This window comes from Rhinolophus ferrumequinum, chromosome 11 (assembly GCF_004115265.2).
Source record: "Rhinolophus ferrumequinum isolate MPI-CBG mRhiFer1 chromosome 11, mRhiFer1_v1.p, whole genome shotgun sequence".
In the NCBI taxonomy this organism is placed as follows: domain Eukaryota; kingdom Metazoa; phylum Chordata; class Mammalia; order Chiroptera; family Rhinolophidae; genus Rhinolophus; species Rhinolophus ferrumequinum.
In genome coordinates, this window is record NC_046294.1 from 83,397,735 (window position 1) to 83,419,148 (window position 21,414).

The 21,414-nt window shown below is 40.3% G+C and overlaps 1 protein-coding gene across 4 annotated transcripts in view; it reads right to left on the bottom strand.

Moving 5' to 3' along the window:
• The window catches only part of USP28 (ubiquitin specific peptidase 28), a 59,023-nt gene extending 46,665 nt beyond the window's left edge, over positions 1-12,358 (bottom strand). For 3 of the 4 annotated variants that reach the window (XM_033120905.1, XM_033120904.1, XM_033120906.1), the window contains exon 1: positions 12,238-12,358. In XM_033120905.1, the coding sequence (XP_032976796.1) occupies positions 12,238-12,294 (57 nt within the window). In that variant the 5' untranslated portion in view covers positions 12,295-12,358. The remainder of the gene's footprint in view (positions 1-12,237) is intronic. The other variant, XM_033120908.1, reaches the window with a different exon arrangement.
• Positions 12,359-21,414: the final 9,056 nt, after the last annotated feature.

Consider the following 21,414-nt stretch of genomic DNA (forward strand, 5'->3'; position numbering starts at 1 on the left):
CAACAACTCTATGTTGGTCCCATTTACTCATAAAACAGAAACCTAACATGCTGACAAGAAAAAAATTCTGAGATGATCTAAATTAAAATTACAGCGGGCTAGAGTAAAAGAGACAGAACACTTAGCCTGTTCATACCTGTGCTCCAGCTCTGACAAAAAGCTGCTCACATTCCTGTGTATCTGTTGGAATTTAGGATTAATTTCCAGGTGTCTATTTCCTCGATTATCCAAAAGAGAGAATAGGCAGGCGCCATAGAACCCAGGAGTCTCCGCATCTCATGTGCACGTGAACTCTCCAGCCTGCTGCCCACAGCCAGTCCACAGGAGGGAACACTTCTTTGCAGGCCCTGGTGCACTTAACCCAGAATTAGCCGATTCACCTTCTCCCATCCCCTTTGACTACAGCTGACGTAAGTATTTTCAGAACAGCTTATGTCTTTCTCCCCTCCTCCACCACTTGGTGTATTAAAACGCTTATAAAACTTTGGAACAACAGACATGTCTTTCCTATCTAGCTACGCAGTTGTGGTTCAGACGCCATGCCCCAACACCTGTCTGCTTTTTCTTCTGGTTTTTTGTTTGTTTGTTTGTTTGCTAGCAATAGCCTAATAAACCCTTTGATTTAGAAACACTTTCAGCTGTGGAAGTTAAAATTTTTTTAACAGTGCCATGAGCATATGACTCTCTAAAAATGACAAACAGCAGTTTTTTCGTGAATACAACTAAATCCCCTGAGATAGGCTACTTGATAACTTATTTTAATGATACAAAACTTAGGTATGTGATGAAAATTACTGTTTCAGTTCATCAACTGGTTTAAAGTTTTTTAAAAACTTTAGAAGTTTTTAAAATTTAGCCACTCTTATATGGTATAGAGGGCTTTAAACTGGAATTAAAAGAAAAAAGGAGCTAATAATTATCCACTTTTAGCTTTTTACCTCTTTTTATCTCAAATGCACTGTGTAAGAAATTCCGACAGCACCAAATGATATAAAATGAAAGGGAAATTTCCCTCTTCTTCCCATCCTACTCCCATTTCCCAGGATTAACCACTATTAATAGTTTCTGATATATCTCTCCAGAAATGGTCTACGCACATGAATACTGCCCTGCATTTTGCTTTTTTTTCTTCTTACTTTAGAACACATTAAGACAGTACTTTTTCACTTCTTTGAATACATGCCCCATCCAAATACAAATTAGGTTGCGAAGCTGTTACAATAAGGTCATATGGAATGCATCTTCAAAAATAAAAGAAAATGCCATTTTTAGGAATATACTGCTAAGGGTAATTGAGAAACTAGGAAAATATTGGGCAAGATATAAGAAGTCAAATTTACATGCTTGTAGTTTTAGAAATCTAATTATAGTAAAATTTTTAGTTAGTATTATTAGGTGGGCTTTAGTGTATAGTGTCTCTTTTTTATTAATACCAGAGACCGAGAGGTGATGTGGGATTGGATTAGGAAGGGTTCAACATGTCGGGATGAGTTTAGATGTGATCTGATGAACAGTGAAAAATCATTACAGGTTCCTCAGCAGGGAAGAAATATTGGGGGGGGTAGTACTTTAAGGGGATAAATCTAGCACATGTTAACAACTAGATCAAAGTGGGATGAGACTAAAGAAAGAAAGCTTAACTAATTACAGGACCACTAAATAAACCAGGTGTGATAAGAGAGGTGGGACGCTGATAGGAGAAATGAAAAGGCAGGATATACTCTGAACATCTAAAGAATGAAGAGATAAAGCTTAGACAAATATGTGAAAATGGATGCCTAAGAAGGCTATTGCCAATGACATAAAAGAGAATCAGTAAAAAAAATGAACCAATGTTAATACAGTAAGAGAATAAACGGGTGGGGCGGGGTGGGGGGGAACATGACCATTGTAACTGATGCAGAAAAAGCATTTGACAAAACTCAACTGCTTTTCATGATAAAAACAGGAAAAAAAAAAAAAAGGAATAGAATGGAATTTCACCGATATGATAAAGGGCCTTTATTAAAAACTCACCGCTGACATCATTCTCAATGGTGAAAGAATGAAAGCTTTCCCACTACAACCAGGAACAAAACCAGGATGCCCACTTCCATCAAGGCTATTCAACACTGTATTGTAAGTTCTAGCCAGGGCAATTAGGCAAGAAAAAGAAAAGGCATCAAATTGGAAAAGAAAAAGTAAAACTATCTCTATTCACAGATGACGTGACATTTAAATCCAAAAAAACTACAAAAAAAGTAACTAGAGTTAATAAACACATTCAGCAAAGTTGTAGAAAACAAGATCAATGTGTGAAAATCGGTTGTATTTCTATAAAGCAGTAATGAACCATTTGAAAAGAAAGTTAAGAAAACAATTCCATTTATAATAATATCCAAAAGAATGAAATGCCTAGGAATAAATTTAACCAAGGAGGTGACAGACTTGTACACTGAAAGGTACAAAATGTTGAGAAAGAACTTAAAGGAAACCTAAAAAAAAAAGGAAAGATATCCAGGTCATGGATTGGAAGGCTGGATTAGTTAGAGTTCTCCAGAAAAATAGAACCAACAGTGTGTGATGTGTGTGTGTGTGTCAAGGAACCCTGTATTCCTAGTTTTCTGTTTGATGTGGGTAAATTAATTTCAGGAATTGGCTCTTGTAATTCTGGAAGCTGAGAAATCCCTAGATCTGTAGTTGGCAAGCTGGAGACCCAGTAGAGCCACTGGTATAGCTCCAGTCTAAGCTGGAAAGCCCAAGAATCAGGAGAGCTGATGGAGTAAGTTCCAGTCTGAGGGCAGAAGAAAACAGATATTCTAGCTCAGCAGTCAGGTAAGTGAAGTTTCCTCTTACTCAGCCTGTTTTTCCTATTCAGGTCTTCAATTGATTGGATGAGATCCAGTCATTCGGGATGGCAACCTGCTTTATTCAGTCCACAGATTCAAATGTTAATCTCATCCACAAACACCCTCACACACATACCCAGAATAATGTTTGATGAAATGTCTGGTCACTTCATAGCCCAGCCAAGTTGACACAAAATTAATCATCACAAAAACTGAATATTGTTAAGATAGCAATACTACCCAATGTGATCTAACAAATTCAATGCAATCCCTGTCAAAATTTTAACAGCCTCTTGTGCAAAAATGGAAAAGCTGAACCTCAAATTCATACGGAATTTCAATGGACTGCAAACAGTCCAAACCACACTAGAAAAAGAACAAAGCTGAAAGACTCATACTTCTTGATTTCAAAACTTTCTACAAAGCTCCAGTAACCATGACAGTGTAGTACTAGCATAAGCAGACATACAGACCAATGAATCAGAATTGAAAGTTCAGGAAAACCCATATATCTATGGTGAACTGATATTCGACAAAGGCACCAAGACCATTTGATGGGGAAAAAAATAGTCCCTTCAAAAAACAGCACTGGGACTAGATATCCACTTGCAAAAAAATGAAGTTGTACCCCTTACCTCACACAAAAACTAACTCAAATTGGATCAAGAACCTAAATATAAGAAGAAATTACTATAAAATTCTTAGAAGAAAACAGAGGTAAATCTTCATGATCTTGGATTTGGAAATAGATTCTTAGATATGATACCAAAAGCATGAGCAACAAAAGAAAAAATTAGGTAAGCAGGACTTCATCAAAATTAAAAACTTTTGTGCATCAAAGGACATTATTAAGAAAGTAAAGTGAAAACCTACAGGATGGGAGAAAATATTTTCAAATCATAAATCTGACAAGGGTCTAGTATCCAGATTATATTAAAACTCCTATAATTCAAACAACCAAAGACAAACCCAATTCAAAAATGGACACAGGACTCCAAAGATATGCAAACGGTCAATAATCATATGGATACGTAACAACATTAGTCATTAGGAAAATATGAATCAAAGCTACAATGAGATACCACTCCACACACATGAGGATGGTAATTATAAAACAAACAAAAAAACGAAAATGGAAAATAACAAGTGTTTGGCGAGGACATGGAGAAATTGGAATCCTTGTGCATTGGTGGTACAGCTGCCGTGGAAAACAGTTTGGCAGTTCCTCAAAAAGTTAAACATAGAATTACCATATGACCCAGTAATTCTACTTGTAGGTATATACTCAAAGGAACTGGAAACAGGTACTCAAAAACGTATACATGAATGTTGCCAGCGGCATTATTCTTAACAGCCAAAACACTGGAAATTCAAATGTCCTTTAATGGAAAAATGGATAAAATATAGTAGGCACACAAAGTGGAATATCACTCAGTGATTAAAAGGAATAAAGTACTGATACATGCTACAACTTAGATGAATCTTGAAAACATACTAAGTGAAAACAGCCAGACACAAAAGGTCACATATTATGATTCCATTTACATGAAATATTCAGAATAGGTAAATGTAGGGACAGAAAGCAGATCAGTGTTGTCAGGCAGGTGTGGGGGAATAGGGAGTGACTGCTTAGTGGATACGGGTATTCTTTTTGGGGTGATGAAAATGTTTTTGAACTAGATAGAGGTGGTGGTTGCGCAATATTGTGAATATACTAAATGTCACTGAATCCTACACTTTAGAAGTTAATTTCGTATGAATTTCACCTCAACTGAATAAAAATCATGAGATTTGTGTTTGTTCATGCACGTATGTGCACATGCACGCACACACACACTAAAAAAGAAAACGGAAAGTACTAACCTGGGCAGTAATATTGCAAAAGGAAATATCTGTTTAGGACATCTCAAGTTTAAACTGACTACCAGCCATCTTGTAGCAGGCTGCTAGCACCTGTTCGTGCGAATCTTTGATATGGCTATATATGTCTGGTATTTTGACCTCCCTTTCTACGCAGAAAGCCTAGATAGTGGAAATAGTGCTATTTAGCCCAGATTCTACCGCACATTAGCCTCTGGACAACCTGCAACTTTCCTAGCATCAATTTCCACATCTGTAAAATAAAGTATTGCAGAAGCTTTGACAGTACTTGTGCAACTATCAAATGAAGTAGTGCATACGGGAATTGTTAGTAAAACGAAAAATGCTATATAAATGTAAAATATTGTGACCTGCCTGTCCAACGAAACTTACCCAGAGGTTGCTGGAAAAATACTGATATCCTAGGAGAAAACTACCTGTGCTATGGTTTTGGTTTTATCACTTACCAGCTGTGTCACTCTGCAAATTCTACTCCCCAATCACATTAAATTTTACTTCATGGGTTGCTATATGGGGTCACTGACAACCTATGTTAAAGTGCTTCATAAATTGTCAAATGGTAGGCAAAAAGCTTGGTTTTAGAAAGGCATGTATTGCAGTGCAGAAAAGTCAAATGGCTGTAAGTCCCAGCTCCACTACTTAGAATTTAGTCCTGCGTAAGTCAGATTTGTCATCTGCAACACGGAGGTAAATAAACTTCAGTTTAAAATCTCTTATTAGGCCCTTATGAGCTATATTAATATCTGAGTCTGAGTTTCCACATCAGTAATAAGACATAACAATTCATACCTTGCAGTATTCCTGTAAATAATAGAAATGTACAGAAAAGTGCTCAGGGCAGTAACTGGCATATGTGATGCTATAACTAGAAGTATATACCCCCATGCCTAGTTAAAATGTGGGGAAAATAGCTCTGCAGGAAATGTTTATAGCCGAGGAGGCAGGTATGCAAGCCGAACTGTTCAGCGAGCATTTGCAAGTGTAGGGGTAGCAGATTACAAATGAGACTTGAGAAGCAGTTAATAAAAGGAGAGTAACAGCCAAGAAAGCAAACAGGTTAGCCCATAGCAGAGAAGACAGGTAGAAAAAACAGAATACAGAGCCAAAACAGGAGAACTCAGGAAGTAAGGTAGCTGTAGCATCAAGGGCATTAATAGGACACTGAACTGAAGCCTGAGGCCAGGGTCTTCCGCCTTAGGCTGTGTGATGAAGAGCAATCAACTGCCTAAAACCCTTATTGCATTCGGTAAGATGAAGAGGCTGTATTAGATAAATTCAAACACCTTTTGTAAGGCTGATTTCCATAAGAACACTGTAAAATTATGTAGCCAATTCATAGTGAGGGCCTACACTGTACTTCTGTCTGGGCAGTAATATTGTATGAGTAATATTGTGATGAGATTATGACAAACGATGAAAAAAATATACACCAGAAGTGTTTAGGAAAAAGCAGAATGGTTGATAATAAATAGCAATAAAATCCAACGCCAAAGTAAGTATCAACAAAAAAGTGGCAGTGAGGAACCATTACAAATAAAAGCATAAGAATGGGACTCAGGTAAACTTAACTAAGGGAGAACGTAAAAAGAATTGCTAGTTTTTGATTTGTAGTAAGGTGGTGAGTCACTGGTCACCTCTGAGAGATCTGTTTCATTCGCTAGGACAAATACTAAAAGCCTACTATTGGCAAGGCTTTCTCTGGCAGCCCAGGGGATGCTAGTAACACAAAACCACTCAATGCCCTACAATCTAACCTTGTGTTACCTGGTCAGCCTCTCTGTAGGCTTCTGGGCAAGCAGCCCTCTTCTTACTGGTCCGCACTGCCATCTCCTAAAATGGGCTTTTGCAGAACCTATTGCTGCCACCTCAAGCTATGGTGGAATCTCGGAACCAACTTGCCTCGGCCTGGGAGCTGTGCCTCCTATCAGCTAAGAGCTAATCTAGCTGGGGTCTGTGTTTTCCAAGTTTTCTACAATGAATTGAAATTACATGGTAACTGGAAAAATGCTTTAGAAAAACAGATTCCAAAAAGTAAACAAAAGGAAGGAAGTGGACAAGGTAACAGGTGGACAAGGTAACAGCTGGACAGTGCAGAAGAGGTTTTCGTTGTTATTTTGTTTGAGAATTGGGGACATGTGTTCATAGTTGAATGGACAATGAGAATTCTGTGGAGTAGGACAGAGCTTCTCAAAGTTTATCACCCAGGAATCTTGTCAAATGGCAGATTCTGATTCAACAGGTCTACAGTGGAGGCCCAAACAGTGGTGTGATGATTTGTAGAGCTTGCTTATTTCGCTGATATCAATACACCCACTGTGGCAATTTCAACTATCATGAGTTCACCGAACAAAGTTGGAAAGAGATGTACACAATCAACTGGAGAGGCAGTACAACCTGCCTCCAGCACATGCAAATTTCTACATTTCTAACAAACTCCTAGGTGATAAGGATGCTGATGGTCCATGGACCATATTTTGAGTTGCCAGAGAATAGAAGACAGTGAAGGTTTTGGGGCATTAGGCTAGGACAAAGGAGACATGAGATAATTTAGGAGAGTCAAGAGAGACATCACCTAGATCAGGGTTTCTCAAGCTCAGCATTGACATTTTGGGCCAGACAACTCTATTTTGGGGGGCTATCCTATACTAGGATGTTTAACAGCATTACTGGCTTTCACTCACTAGATACCAGTAACATCCTCCCTCAATAGGCACAAACAAAATGGTCTCTAGACATCAGTCATCTAGATTCATCTCTAAGAAATGAAGATGGGAAGGGTACCTCTCTACTGAGAAAAGAGATGCTGAAGAGGAAAAACAAAAATAAAAAATAAAAAACCCATGAGACAAAGAGCTCTGTTTAGATGTCAACAAGCTCAGTCAAGTAGAAAAGAAGTTTATCTATTTAGAAAGAGTGCAGGCAAGATTCAAGTTTAAAACATCACGAGAGTTCATGGGGAGAGGGGGCTACATGAAAAAGGTGAAGGGATTAAGAAGTACAACTTGGGTTGGTCACCTTATTTAAGGGCAAATGCACATTGGATTTCAAAGACAAAATGTTTTTTAAAAGAATGAAAAATATTTAATTTATATTTTTATGCTAATGACATGTTGAAATGATATTTTGGATATACTGGGTTAATGTATTCAAATTTTTAAAAAAGAAGTACAAAGTGGTAGTTACAAAATAGCCACAGAGATGTAAAGTGTAGCTTAGGGACTATAATATTCCCTATACATACATGTAATAACTATACATGGTGTCAGGTGGGTACAAGACTTATGGGGGGGGTCACTTTGTTAAGTTATATAAATGTCTAACCACTACGTTATACACCTGAAAGTAACATAATATTGAATGTCAACTATAATTGAAAAATAAAAATTAAAAAACAAAAACATTAGGAGAGTTCTAGGGAGTAACAGAAAGGTTCTGACCCAAGACAATGGGTCCATCAACTAAGAAGTAGGATCAGGGATACCTTCGGCTCTTGGAGTCAGAATTACCTAGGTTCAATCCTCGCTATACCATTTACTAGCTGGGTGACCTTGGGCAAATTATTTAACAAGTATAAGTCTTCTCACAAGAAAGCTTCATGGAGCAGTCACAAGTACTGTGATAATATATGTTAAGTTCTGAGCACAGGGTCTGGCACACAGCACAGTCCACGCTCAATGTCAGCTACTATTACTATCAGTATCATTATTTTCCTCGAAAAATATCTGCTTCATTTGGCTTATTGCTTCAAATTTCTTTGATGAAACAAAACATATGTAAAGATCTTGCCTGCTGGGGCATTATTTGTCAATGTGTTTTATAAATATTGTACTCATTGTGTAAGCAGAAACTGTTTGTAGCTGAGGAGGCATGAGAGGTGTGGAAGCCAACCAAGCAATGATTTACTGATGTTCCAAAAATCAGAATTAATGAGACAAGGTAAAGAGGAAATGAAAAGCCAATAAATCAAGAGAAAGCAAAAGGACATGAGATTTTCACTGAAATTGGCCGGTTTTCATAGGGCTTCAGTTAACATAAAGAACGTGTGATGAACCCTAGTACAGCTGCCAAGCATAACAAGTTTATAAGAACCAACCTGACTTCAAGTTGTTTATGCTTGATGCTCTTTTTACAATAACAGTAAATGTTGCGGCTCCTTTTTTATCTAAGTCAAGAATTAATTAAAATACAGAAACGTGTCAGTAAGTAATCTCTTTAGATATTTGAATATCAGTCTGCAGTTTAGGGGATTCAGTATTATCACAAAGTGTCCTCTTTTAGATTCGATTAAGTGCTGAGAATGTTATTTCAAGAGTACTACATTTTTCCCTCACTAAAATTCTTGGGAGGCGATAGAGGATTGTCTGTCTCAGGTACAACAACTGACCAGTAAGGGAAGGGAAGCATTCTAGGTTTTAAGTAGCTTCTCAAAGTCAGGGGAGGAACGCTTGTCTCAACTAGAACAATTAAACATCCCCTAAGGGAAATGTAAAATGCTTCAGAGAATTCAAAAGAGAGAAATAGAGTCCATTCTAACATGAAACTTAGCGAGATGAGGAATAAGTTATTAAAATCTTTCCTTGAGGATATACACATGGCCAATAGACATATGAAAGGATGCTTAACATCACTAATCATCAGAAATGCAAATTAAAACCACAATGAGATATCGCCTCACACCTTTCAGGATGGCTATCATCAATAAATCAACGAACAAGTGTTGGCGAGGATGTGGAGAAAAGGGAACACTCATGTACCATTAGTGGGATTACAAATTGGTGCAGTCACTGTGGAAAAAAGTTTGAGGTTCCTCACAAAATTAAAAATAGAAGTACCTTATTACCCAGCAATTCCATTTCTGGATATTTCCCCAAAGAAATCCAAAACACTAATTCGAAAAGATCTATGCATCCCTATTTGCAGCACTATTTACAATAGCCAAGATATGGAAGCAACCCAAGAGCCCATCAACAGATGACTGGATAAAGATGACACGGTACATACATACAATGGAATATTACTCGGCCATAAAAAAGAACGAAATTTTACCATTTGCAACAATACAGATGGTCCTAGAGTAGACGGTATTATGCTAAGTGAAGTAACTCAGACTGAGAAAGACAAATACTATATGATCTCACTTATATGGGAATCTAAAGAACAAATATAAACAAAACAGAAACAGACTCATACAGAGAACAAACTGATGGTTGTGGTCGTGGGGGGGGGAGCTGGGTGAAAAGGTGAAGAGATTAAAAATTACAAATTAGGGGCCGGCCCGGTGGCTCAGGTGATTGGAGGTCTGTGCTCCTAACGCTGAAGGCTGACGGTTCGATTCCCACATAGGCCAGGTGGTTGGAGTGCAGCCTCTCAACCACAGGGTTGCCGGTTCGACTCCTGCAAGGGATGGTGGGCTGTGCCCCCTGCAACTAACAATGGCAACTGGACCTGGAGCTGAGCTGCGCCCTCCACAACTAAGATTGAAAGGACAACTTGACTTGGAAAAAGTCCTGGAAGTACACACTGTTCCCCAACAAAAGTCCGGTTCACCTTCCGCCAAAATAAAAAAATAAAAAAGTCAAATGTTTAAAAAAAATTACAGATTAGTAGTTACAAAATAGTCTGGGGGATGTAAAGTACAGCATAGAGAATATAGCCAATAATGTTGCAACAATTATGTATAGTGCCAGGTGGATACTAATCAGGGGATCACTGCACAGTCTGTACACCTGAAACTAATACAAAATACTGACTGTCAACTGTAACAGAAACAAATAATTTAAAAAATAAAATCTTTCCTCTGAGATGCGAAAGTTACTTTCCCCAAATAAGATTCCTTCAACCTAGCTTGCTAACTTCAAGCATTTTACATTAGCAAAATAAAAAGGGAAAGCATTATCGAGCATACCAAGCTTATCATCTGTCTGTATGGATGGAATCACTGGGTAGAACAGTGAATGTCATCACTCTGCAGGTCGCCAGGAATAAGGGTATTCCAACCAACCACAGTCACCAGAGTTCCAAGCTTTCCAAAAATAGCTATGACTTATATACAAGTGCTCATCAAACACCTCACATACAAACTCGCAAATAGAGTGCCGAGATAGTGGTCACTACTCAAACTGTGGCAGAGGGAAACGAAGATGCCACTGATTAACAGGCACATGGTCTCAACTGACAGAGTCTTGACAAATTTAAATATGACTTGGTCTCCCTTAAAATAGTCTCTTCTCTAAATCAACATGACTGTCTCAAAACTAAGATTTCCCACCTGTTTTTAAGTCACTGCCCTAAAAACAAATAGAACTGATCTGTGAAACAGAAAAAATCCTGACTCAGATTCCAATAGGTAGGCATTGGTGAACACCTAACAATGCTATTTCCATTAGAACTCAGCACATACTTCCATTTCAGAGCCCAGAACCCAGGGGTATCTTTTATTAAAGGAGTAAAGGAGTTTTAAAAGGAAATGTGTTACCTTATACACTACTGGTCTCCTGAGCGCGTGAAAAGACTAAAAGGGCATAAAAGGTTTCTCACGTGGAGGTATCTGACAGCTTTGTACTGTAAATATTTTTATGAAATTCCTCACTTCCAAACTCTATTTGAATACTTGGCACAGATTTCCCCTTCTGTCTTGAAAAAGTACAGTACTTGAAGGGTAATAAGGTTGCGTTAAGTTATAACATTCCAGAGTAACATTAGAAAACATTCTCAAATTGCCCACTTCCCAAGTTTCTTCTCACAAACATTAGCCTTTGGATTTTCTCCCAAACCAGTGTTCTTGTACTCGCACCATGTTAGCCCAGAAACCCTTCTATTGATTTCAATCTTCTTAAATAATAGGAATAGGAAATCATTATCCGCATACCTAATACTCGTCGCGCTGTTCCTCCCAGTTCTTAAAAACTGCAGAGTGATGAATGTTACCAGTAACGCTATCACTACAGTACTTCTACTGGAGAGGCTGCTCTCTGGTTTAAAAAAAAAAAAAAAGGAGGTAGGGGAAGATTGGAAGTAGTAACTAGGACGCCGGGTCTTTCACAAGGAATTGATCAACCCTGGCTTTGAATTAGATCGCTCTGCGTGAGACTCTTTAAAGCAGCACTGCCTTAAAACGGATTTAAAAATGAAAACAAAAACCACCATAGCTACCGCTTTTGGAAGTTTCTCGCCCGTTCGGGGCCCAGAAGCGCTCCTCTTCGAGACCCCTGATGCAGACAACCCCATGCCCAGCCCTTTATTATTTGCTTTTCCAAAAGATCTAACCTCCCTCGAACTTCAGCGACCCGAACTCAATCTCCGCGACCCAAGCCTTGCAGAGTTCAGCCTCCTCCCGAGCCGCGGTGCTCACCCTCGCCAGCGCACGCCCCGAGTGCCCTCCGCAGCCCCCTCCCGCCCCACGCCCGCACACCCGCAGGCCCGCCTGCCCGCCCGCGACCCGCGCCGCTCCCACTCCGGCCCCGCACCACCTCCCCTTTCGGGGCGCGGAGCCCGGCCCCTCGGCTCCTATCGCCGCCGCGGGGCCCACCGAGCCGAGGCGATCCGCTGCTCCGGCTGCGTCGTCCTGCTGGAGCTCCGCAGTCATGGCCGAAGCGCCCCTCCGCAGGTCACAGTCCTCCAGCTGCCGCCAGCCCAGCCTCGCAGGCGGAGGAGGAGGAGGAGGAGAAAAGGCCCCACCCCCGCCTCCCACCCCCGCTCCGACTCCGCCTCCACCTCAGCGCGCGCCGGAGGCTCAGCCCACACGCCCCGCCCCCCCGCCTGCGCGCGCACGCAAGGCGCGCAGCCGAGGGTCGAACCGCTCTGCGTGCTCCCGCGCACACCCGGCTCTGACCCGGCGTCGGCCACGTAATCCTAGCCCCGCCCGCAGCTAACGGTCAGCGTCGCTCCGCAGGGCGGTTACGCGCCCAGCAATTGGCGCTCAGGAAACAGTGAGGGGGACCGCGGACTTTTGCGTCCCTGAGTCTTGTTTTCCGCTCTCTGCTTTTAAAATCTCTTCCTTTTTAGCACTCACCACTGCCTCAAGCTTACAACGGACGAGTTAAAACTGCTCCCCATTTGGGGACCTTGTCTAGGGACAACGTGATAGAGAATTTCCTACCTGGTCATGTAGCCATTTCGAAGTCCAGTGACACGAAAAATTACCGATAACTAACTTTTTTTTAGAAAAGGAGAGGCAGAGGTTGAATGGAATGGGCTAAAATTGAACCAAACAGACCGGAATCTCTCTTCCCTGATGCCCAGGGTGGTGCCCTAACACTGACCTGGGCAGGGTAGTGGCGACTGAAAAACAGTATGGACTAGGTGTTTTGCCACCAAAAAGTATTCAAGAGAAAGGGTTGCAATTCAGTGCATGTAGACATGGCAAACCACATCCACGCACGACACTGCTGCCAAGAGAGAGAAGTACTCACAGCGGGGGGGCGGTGGGGAGGTGGGGGAGGAGGACGTTAAGGGGAGGGGCAGTCACCACCGTAGAGCTTTATCTTAAGCCCGGAGTTCTTGCTGTAGGGTTCTCCCATGAGCGCTAGCTCCTGCCGCAGACCCTTCCACTGATCGTGCTGTTTTAAAGTCTTAGTCAAAATCTTGAGTAGGAGCAAGAAGTGCCTCCGGATTTCAGTTCACAAAAACCCCTCTGAGACCAAGGTCCCTAAGTTTAGTGCTTATGTTTTCTTCCATGTATTGTTTCAGGTCCTCTATCAAGCCTTGAATCCATTTTGAGTTAATCATGTTGTATGATGTCAGCAGTCTACTTTCATTCTTTTGCACGTGGCTTTCCAGTTTTTCCAGCACCATTTATTGAAGAGACTGCCCTTGTATGTTTCTGACTCCTTTGTCAAAAATTAGTTGCCCACATTATGTGTTGGTTTATTTCTGGGCTCTCAATTCTATTCAATTGGTCTGGTGTCTGTTTTTCTGCCAACATACTGTTTTGATTATTGTAGCTGTGTAGTATAGTTTGAAGTCAGTCTGATACCTCTGCTTTGTTCTTTTTTTCTCAGGGTTGCTTTGGCTGTTCAGGGTCTTTTGTGGTTCCATACAAATTTTAGTATAATGTATTCTAGTTCTGTGAAACATCTGTTGACATTTTGATGGCGATTGCATTAAATCTGTATATTGCTTTAGGTAATATGGTCATTTTAACAATGTGAATTCTGCCAACCCATGAACATGGAATATCTTGAGAGTATTACATTAAGTGAAATAGGTCAGATGAAAAAGGACAAGAACTGTATAATTTCACTTATATGTGGAGAATAAAACAAAAATCAACAAATGAACAAATTTTTAGAAACCTAGATACAGATAACAGCATGGTGGTTACCAGAGGGGAAGGGAAGTGGTGAAAGAATGAAATGGGGTCAAATACACGGTAACAGAAGGACAGTAGGGCTCAGGTGGTGAACACACAGGTGTATACAGATATGTTATGAGATTGTACAGCTGAAATTTATATAATGTCAACCAATGTTACCCAAATAAATGTAATTTTAAAAATAATAAAGTAGAAGAAAAAAGAATTGCCAAGTTGTCCCATTTTAGATTTTCTAAAGCTCAAACTAAAATTTTGTAGTATTTTAAGTTTGAACCTGATGCTTATGATAGCATATTAAGAGCTAAGGTGCCTCCAATTGAGTCGTATTTTCAACAGTTTAGTGGAAACTGTAACAACTGAGCCTGTTTCATAGTCATATGTATCATGATGGCAATCCACCTCACACATTTTTGGCTGTCCCAAAGCTATGTGGAGGCCTTTTTTAGGGGTTACTGCTATTACCATTGCCCTGGTCTTGCCCTCGGGCAGCACCTCTGGTGTGAACTTTATAAGGATGTTGACCTTTCCTGTCCTCCTGGTATTGTTGCGATTGTGATGTATCACCTACAGGCCTTTCCAGTCTGCATGTGAACACATCTTGTGGCATAAGGAAACAGGTACAGATCAGGTGCATCTCCCATGAGAGACCTGACTCTCAGAAGCCTGGATCATCACTGGGAATTCTTCCTTAACCTGGAGATACAGGGGTCCCCTTTTCCTGGCAAGTAAACTGTCAGAGTGATCAGGATCTTCCACATTCAACAGGCTGACTGTGTTTTTGTCTAATGCTTGTAGAATTTTGTGTTTGTAGCTTTGCCTTTTTATTTAATGAGTAATAAAAACCTATGTTCATGGCCTCAACCTGAGGGTCATTGCAAAATAAATTTGTTCCTTTGCTTAGTTTTTGTTGCAGCATTACATGCTTCTACGGTATGTTGCTAGAAATCTCTATTTCTGTGTCTTTACCACATCTCTAGAGCAACTCTTGTCTTTGCACATTCATTTTAGGAAATTGCTTATTTCGTGTGTGTAAGTGGAGTGGAAAACTATTACCCTTATTTATGAAGATTTCCTTAAAAGACTACCAGAGACCTCCTATACCCATGTCTCTGAAAGAGGTATGTACAGGCCATTTGGTAAATACAGGCCCCTGAGTTTTGATTAAGTGTCTTTCTACTATTTGGTTCTAAACAGAGCTCCCGATTAATAAATTTGATCTAATCAATTTGAGAGCTCTAGATCTGATAAACTCTGTCACCCGCCCCCCCCACCCCCCTTGGGTTTAAAAACTACCTGGTCCTGGACATGGTAATCTGTTAGAGATACCCTGTCCAACCTGAGTGTTTTAGTGAATGAATACTCTCTGTCAGTACTTGGCCATCAGTTGGCAAGCTTCATGGTGATCAAATATCAAAAGTAGGTGTCGTGGAATATGTGCTGTCACCACAGAACATCCCTTCTCATTCCTCTTTGAAATCCATACATGAAGGCTCCAGAATAAGTACATTATTATTATAGTTGATAATCATTTCAAGAGTATTCAGGAAAAAATATTAATAAGAAGCAATAGCAAATAATTGACATGTTTAAAAAAGGAATAGTTTCCAGAGTATTTTCCCAAAGAAGAAATTAAATTTTTTTTTTCCTTTCCTAGAAAACTTTTTGTCTTAATACTAGGTTATTTTCTGAGTCAATGGATTTATATTTCTGCTTCTGACTTACCTCACACCCAAAATGTAATTTGCATTATAATAAAATGATCCCATTTTAATATTATTAAGTACTTGTGTGGAGCTTGTGTGGGACAACTGAGAAAGAAGGGAAGGTATTAGGAACAGAAAACAGGAAAAAGAAAAAATGTATACTTGTATTTCTTCTGAGCTTCACTCTATAAATAGTTTTTGCCACTGGCTTCAGAGCAACTGGATTTGAAAGCTCATGGGTGAGGCTGATTGACAGGTATGACTGTTGTTTGCGCTATAGGATCCTTTCCAGGAATGATCTAGTCAGAAATATCCTTAAGCGTCAGCTTCGCAGCAATTAGGAAAATGGTTTTTCTTACTATCGAGGAAACAATATGGATATTTCTGATATAACCCCTAGATTAAAGAATTAGATGATATAGGTTAAATTATACATGTTGAGAAAATGTTTCGAAGAGTCTTTCTTTTTGCTAGTTGAAAAATAAATGGGTTTCCAACCTTTCTGAAATTTGTACTGTAGACAAATGTAGTTTGTAGGGAATTGAAACAATTTACAGTAAAGTTAATGAGTTCATTTTCATTTGGCTTTGGTATTCAAAATAACAACCTCATGTCCCCTTCATTTTATTTCTCTAGGAAATATAGAAACACTAAAAAGGAAAAAAAGCTCTTAAAATCATAAGTTCTGAAGAATTCATGAAAACCTTAAACAATTGGGATCCAATTTCCTTTTTATAAGGAGATGAAAATAACTTTAGCTTCCAGATAAAAAGGTAATAATAAAATAGAGGACTAGAAATAAGCCCATTTCTGCAAACTTGATTTTTAACAGATCAGCGTCATAGACCACTGGAGAGAGGATGGCCTTTTAAATAAATAGTGCCGGGACAGGTAGTTAAACATACAAAAAATTAATTTTGGACTCTTACCTTATATCATAAACAGAAATCAATTTTAGGTATATTAAATACTTAAATGTTTAAAAAGCAAAGTAAAAAAAAGTTGTAAAACACTATTGGAGAATCATATACAGTACTATGGGGTTAGGGGATCTTTCTTAAATCAGACACAAAAGGCACAATCCATGAAAGAAAAGATCAATAACTTTAATTATGTTAAAATTAAGAATTTCTCTTCATCAAAAGATACCATTCTTGATATTTAAACATACTTCAAAAGTTATGATATATCTTTCGCCTTTTCCACCCATTTCAATTCAGATGGTGTTGACAAAAGGATATGCCAGTGGTTCTCCCCCAGAGAAAATGTTGTCTCCTAGGAGACATTTTTGGTTGTCACAATTAGGGGATGGGTACTTCAGACATCTAAGGAGTATATTTTTGATATTTTTGTTTTGTCTTTAATAAGTCTCTTTAACATTCTTTGTGATACTGGTTTGGTGGTGATGAACTCCTTTAGCTTTTTCTTGTCTGGGAAGCTCTTTATCTGTCCTTTGATTTTAAATGGCAGCCTTGTTGGATAGAGTACCTTTAGTTGTAGGTCCTTGCTTTGCATCACTTTGAATATTTTGTGCCAATCCCTTCTAGCCTGCAGTTTCTGTTGAGAAATCAGCTCACAGTCTCTTTGGAACTCCCTTGTAAGTAACTAGTTGCCTTTATCTTGCTGCTTTTAGGATTCTCTCTTTGTCTTTAACCCTTGCTGATTTTAAGTATAATGTGTCTTGATGGGCCTGTTTGGGTTCATCTTGTTTGGGACTCTCTGCATATCCTGGGCTTATCTATCTGTTTCTTTCACCAGGTTAGGAAAGTTTTCAGTCATTACTTCTTCAAATAGGTTCTCAATCCCTTGTTCTCTCTCTTCTCCTTTTGGTATCCCAATGATGCCAATGTTGTTGCGTTTGATGTTGTCCCAGAGGTCTCTAAAACTATCCTCATTTTTTTAAATTCTTTTTTCCTTTTTGCTATTCTGATTGGGTGTTTTCTGCTACCTTACTTCCAAATCGCTGATTCGATCTTCTGTTTCACCTAGTCTGCTGGTGATTCTAGTGCATTCTTTATTTCAGTTATTGTATTCTTCACTTCAGACTGGTTCTTTATTATGGTTTCTATGTCATTTTTTATGCTTTCTATCTTTTTGTTGAAGTTCTCACTAAGTTCTTTGACCATCCTCATAGCCATTGTTTTGAACGCTGTATCTGGTAGGTTGCTTGCCTCCATTTCATTTAGTTCTTTTGGGGGGGTTTTCTTCCATTCTTTCATTTGGGATGTGTTTCTTTGTTTCCTCATTTTGACTGTCTCTCTGTGTTTGTTTCTATGTATAGGTAGATCTGCTATGTCTCCCAGTCCTGGATGGATGGCCTTATGTAGTAGGGGTCCTGTGTGGCCCAGCGGCACAGTCTCCCTGGTCACCTGTACTGGGTGCTCCAGGTGTGTCCCTTGTGTGTCCTGTTATAGTTGAGACTTGATTACTATTGGCACATCAGTGTGTGGGATTGACTGGCTGTGGGGTTTGGCGATGTCCACAGCTTACAGGCTGCTGTGCCAGGGGCTTACCCCACTGAGCAGAATTTGCCCCAGCATACTCTGATGCCTGAGACTGCTCTTTGAGTGTGTCACTTGTGGGGCTAATTGAGTTGTTCTCTGCTGTGGTCTGAAGTATGTTGGTTCTGGGGCCTCGTGAGAGAGGCTCCAGTGCAGACCTAGGTCAGCCACTGCCTGTGACAAGGCAGGGATTACCTGGTAGGAGCTACAAAGCAATCTGTGGTTGGTTGCTCCCTGTGCTGGACCTGGAGTTACTATGTTTCCCCAAAAATAAGACCTAGCAGGACAATCAGCTCTAATGCATCTTTTGGAGCAAAAATTAATATAAGACCCTGCCTATATTATATATTATATTATAGTAAAATAAGACCGGGTCTTATATTAATCTTTGCTCCAAAAGATGCATTAGAGCTGATTGTCCGGCTAGGTCTTATTTTTGGGGAAACATGGTATGTGGGAGAAGCCACACCACGAACCAGGGACAGCTGCCACCAGTACCCAGCCTGTGGTAGCTCCACAAAAAGCCGGGACACCACAGGCCTGCTGCCACCTGCCAGCTCCCATTAGGTCCAGCCCCTGATAGAGCCTCCTGGGGTATGCAAGCTTGGTGAGGTGGGGTCTCAGGGAGTCACCAAGGTGGTCACTGTATTTCTGGATCACACCATATATATATCTCTGTATGATTAGGTTCTGAAAACATTGATCATCATGTTCTTTAGAAAGTAACTGTCTTCTAGAGAAATAAGAAACTTAGTTCCTCCCATAAATCTTTGCTGTCTCTGCAGTGGAAACCTTCAGTGGTCTTCCCAGATCTTTTCAGATGCCCCTTTACCGTTTCTGTGCTCCCTTCTCTAGGCTTCTCTGTGTTATATTGCTTCCAAAGGCTCACGCCTAGAACTTTTGTCGGAGACTTCCCTTGGGCTACCGAAGCTTTGCCTTCCCAAGAAAAGAGCAGGAAGTGCCTGGGAGCTCATTACCTGCAACCTCTGCCCCCTGGCCCATAGCCAATGAGTGGCAGGAGTGAGTGACAGTATAACAACCAGACTCCTTTACTAATGAATAAGCTCCTAGTGTAGCTTTCACTGTCAAGTTTCCCTGCAGGATCGGGCTAAAACAACCCCTTTTCCTTAGCTATTTCTTTTGTGAGTACTTATATAGTAAACACTTGTACACAAATCCTTATCTCAGATATGCTTCAGAAAAACCCAGTCTAAGACAGTGAACTTTATGAAACTTTATCCTTTTTGTCTAATACTAAAATTCTATATGGTTTTAAGTAATATTATTATAACTTTTCAGAGGTGGACGGTCAAGGCTTTATCTATTCCCACTTTTAGGAAAAGAGTATAGAAGTTACCCCTTAGAAAGTCACTGAGTTACTGGGAAACTTGGGCACTCCTACGGACAAAGAGTTTGGAGGAACCAGAGTAAGAAAGTAAGCAGAGAGGAATTTGTAGCCAGTTGTATGCAGAGTAGAAATAAATTAGACTGGTTGGTGTGAATTGGTGTTGGAGAACCTAAGGAGGGATATTCAGAGCACAGGAAAAAGAGTGGTGACATGAATAGAGGCTCCACATGACTTTCAAGTCATGTAATAGTGCACAATATAATAAAATGTAAAATAGGTTTTTTGGGGCTGCAGATGTGACAGCTGCCACAAAGTGGCGCTCTGATTACATTCACTTTGGTTTCCACTGAGCTTTCCATTTTCCTACTCCTCTGCTTGCAGTCTTTAAGGGCTCTAACTAGAAGTCTGCCACACTGTAGCCATAGTCAGCCAACCTATTATTAGTGCCAAGCCTTCGTTCTGCAGCAATGACAGTGTAAATTTCAGCAATGGCAGAAAGAGGACAAATACAGCTGTTGTGCATTTTAGAATAATTGCTACAGGCCATTTGGAGACAGCTTTATAATCACAGCACTTATACACACTTATACAATATTTCACTTTTCTATTTTATTTCCCCTCAACACTTTGTAACATGAACTTGTTAATCCACTCAACTCATGTGAATATGGAATTATCTGCACCGCCCCTCCAATTTTACAAAATGAGACTTGCCAGCCTCCTGGAAGGTACATGCTCTCTCATCTCACTATCTTCCCTTTTCACATGCTATTCCTTCTGCTGGGAGCTCCATTCTCCCTCTCCTCAGCTAGCTGGCTGTCTTTACCCAGTATAAATGCCATTTGTGAAAAGCTTCTCCTCACCCCATCCCAAGTCTGGGCTCTTTTTCTTTTACCTGTATCTTCCCCAGTTCACTCACCTGCTGGCATTTATCTCATTGTATTCTAAGTGTTTCCTATCTATCACCTCCGCCCCAAGTTCCTTGAGCTTTCTTTATTTATCCGTGGTGTCTACCACAACTCCCCACACGCTGAGTGGATGAATGAATGAATGAATGAATAAAACAAGCTCTAAAAGATCAAAGCCCTTGCCCATCTTGAGTCCATAGCAGAGATGGAAATATCCAGAAATTTAGACCTGAACCAGAATATCTTATTGGCTGCTGTGATTGACGGTGTTCAGGCCTCACCATGGAAAACTCCTAAGGGGCCTAATGGAAAAGGCCTGGGCCTCACAATGAGCCACAGCTCAGAGGGGATTCCCCAGTGCTGGCACAGCAGGACTTCAAGGCCCACAATCTGCGCAGGAAGCCTGGACAGCATCGTTTACTGAGTAAGACTGTCTACCTTGCCTTGCAGCCGAGCACTTTCCTGGAACTGACGTCGTTGAGGGCATAAACAGAAGCAGTAAGTCCATAGTTCTATGTTCCTCTGGCTTTCAGGGGGACTTCTCACTCCTGGTAACTGCAAGATCCCTGAATTTTAGGCACTCGCTGAGAGAAAGAGGCATGAACTACCTGTATCTGTGTCCTAGGCTTATCCTTTGGATTGCTTGCTACCTGGTTCTGGAGCAAACCAAATAAAAGCAGTGTGAACCCGAGTTGTCATTCTCACCCAGGCTTTGTGACATAGGTGATGAAAGGAACGTGTATTGGATGTGGTTGTGAAAAAGCTAGGCCCTTCTTGCTGTCATCTTGCAAAAACCAAATTTTTTTTCTGCCCATGTGTTAATTATTCCCTCCCTCTCTGCCTCCTATTCTTCTCAAACATTAATGAGCAGTCACCAGGTACCAAGCGCTGAGCTGCAGATACAGAGATGAATAAGTTACAGTGCTCTATCT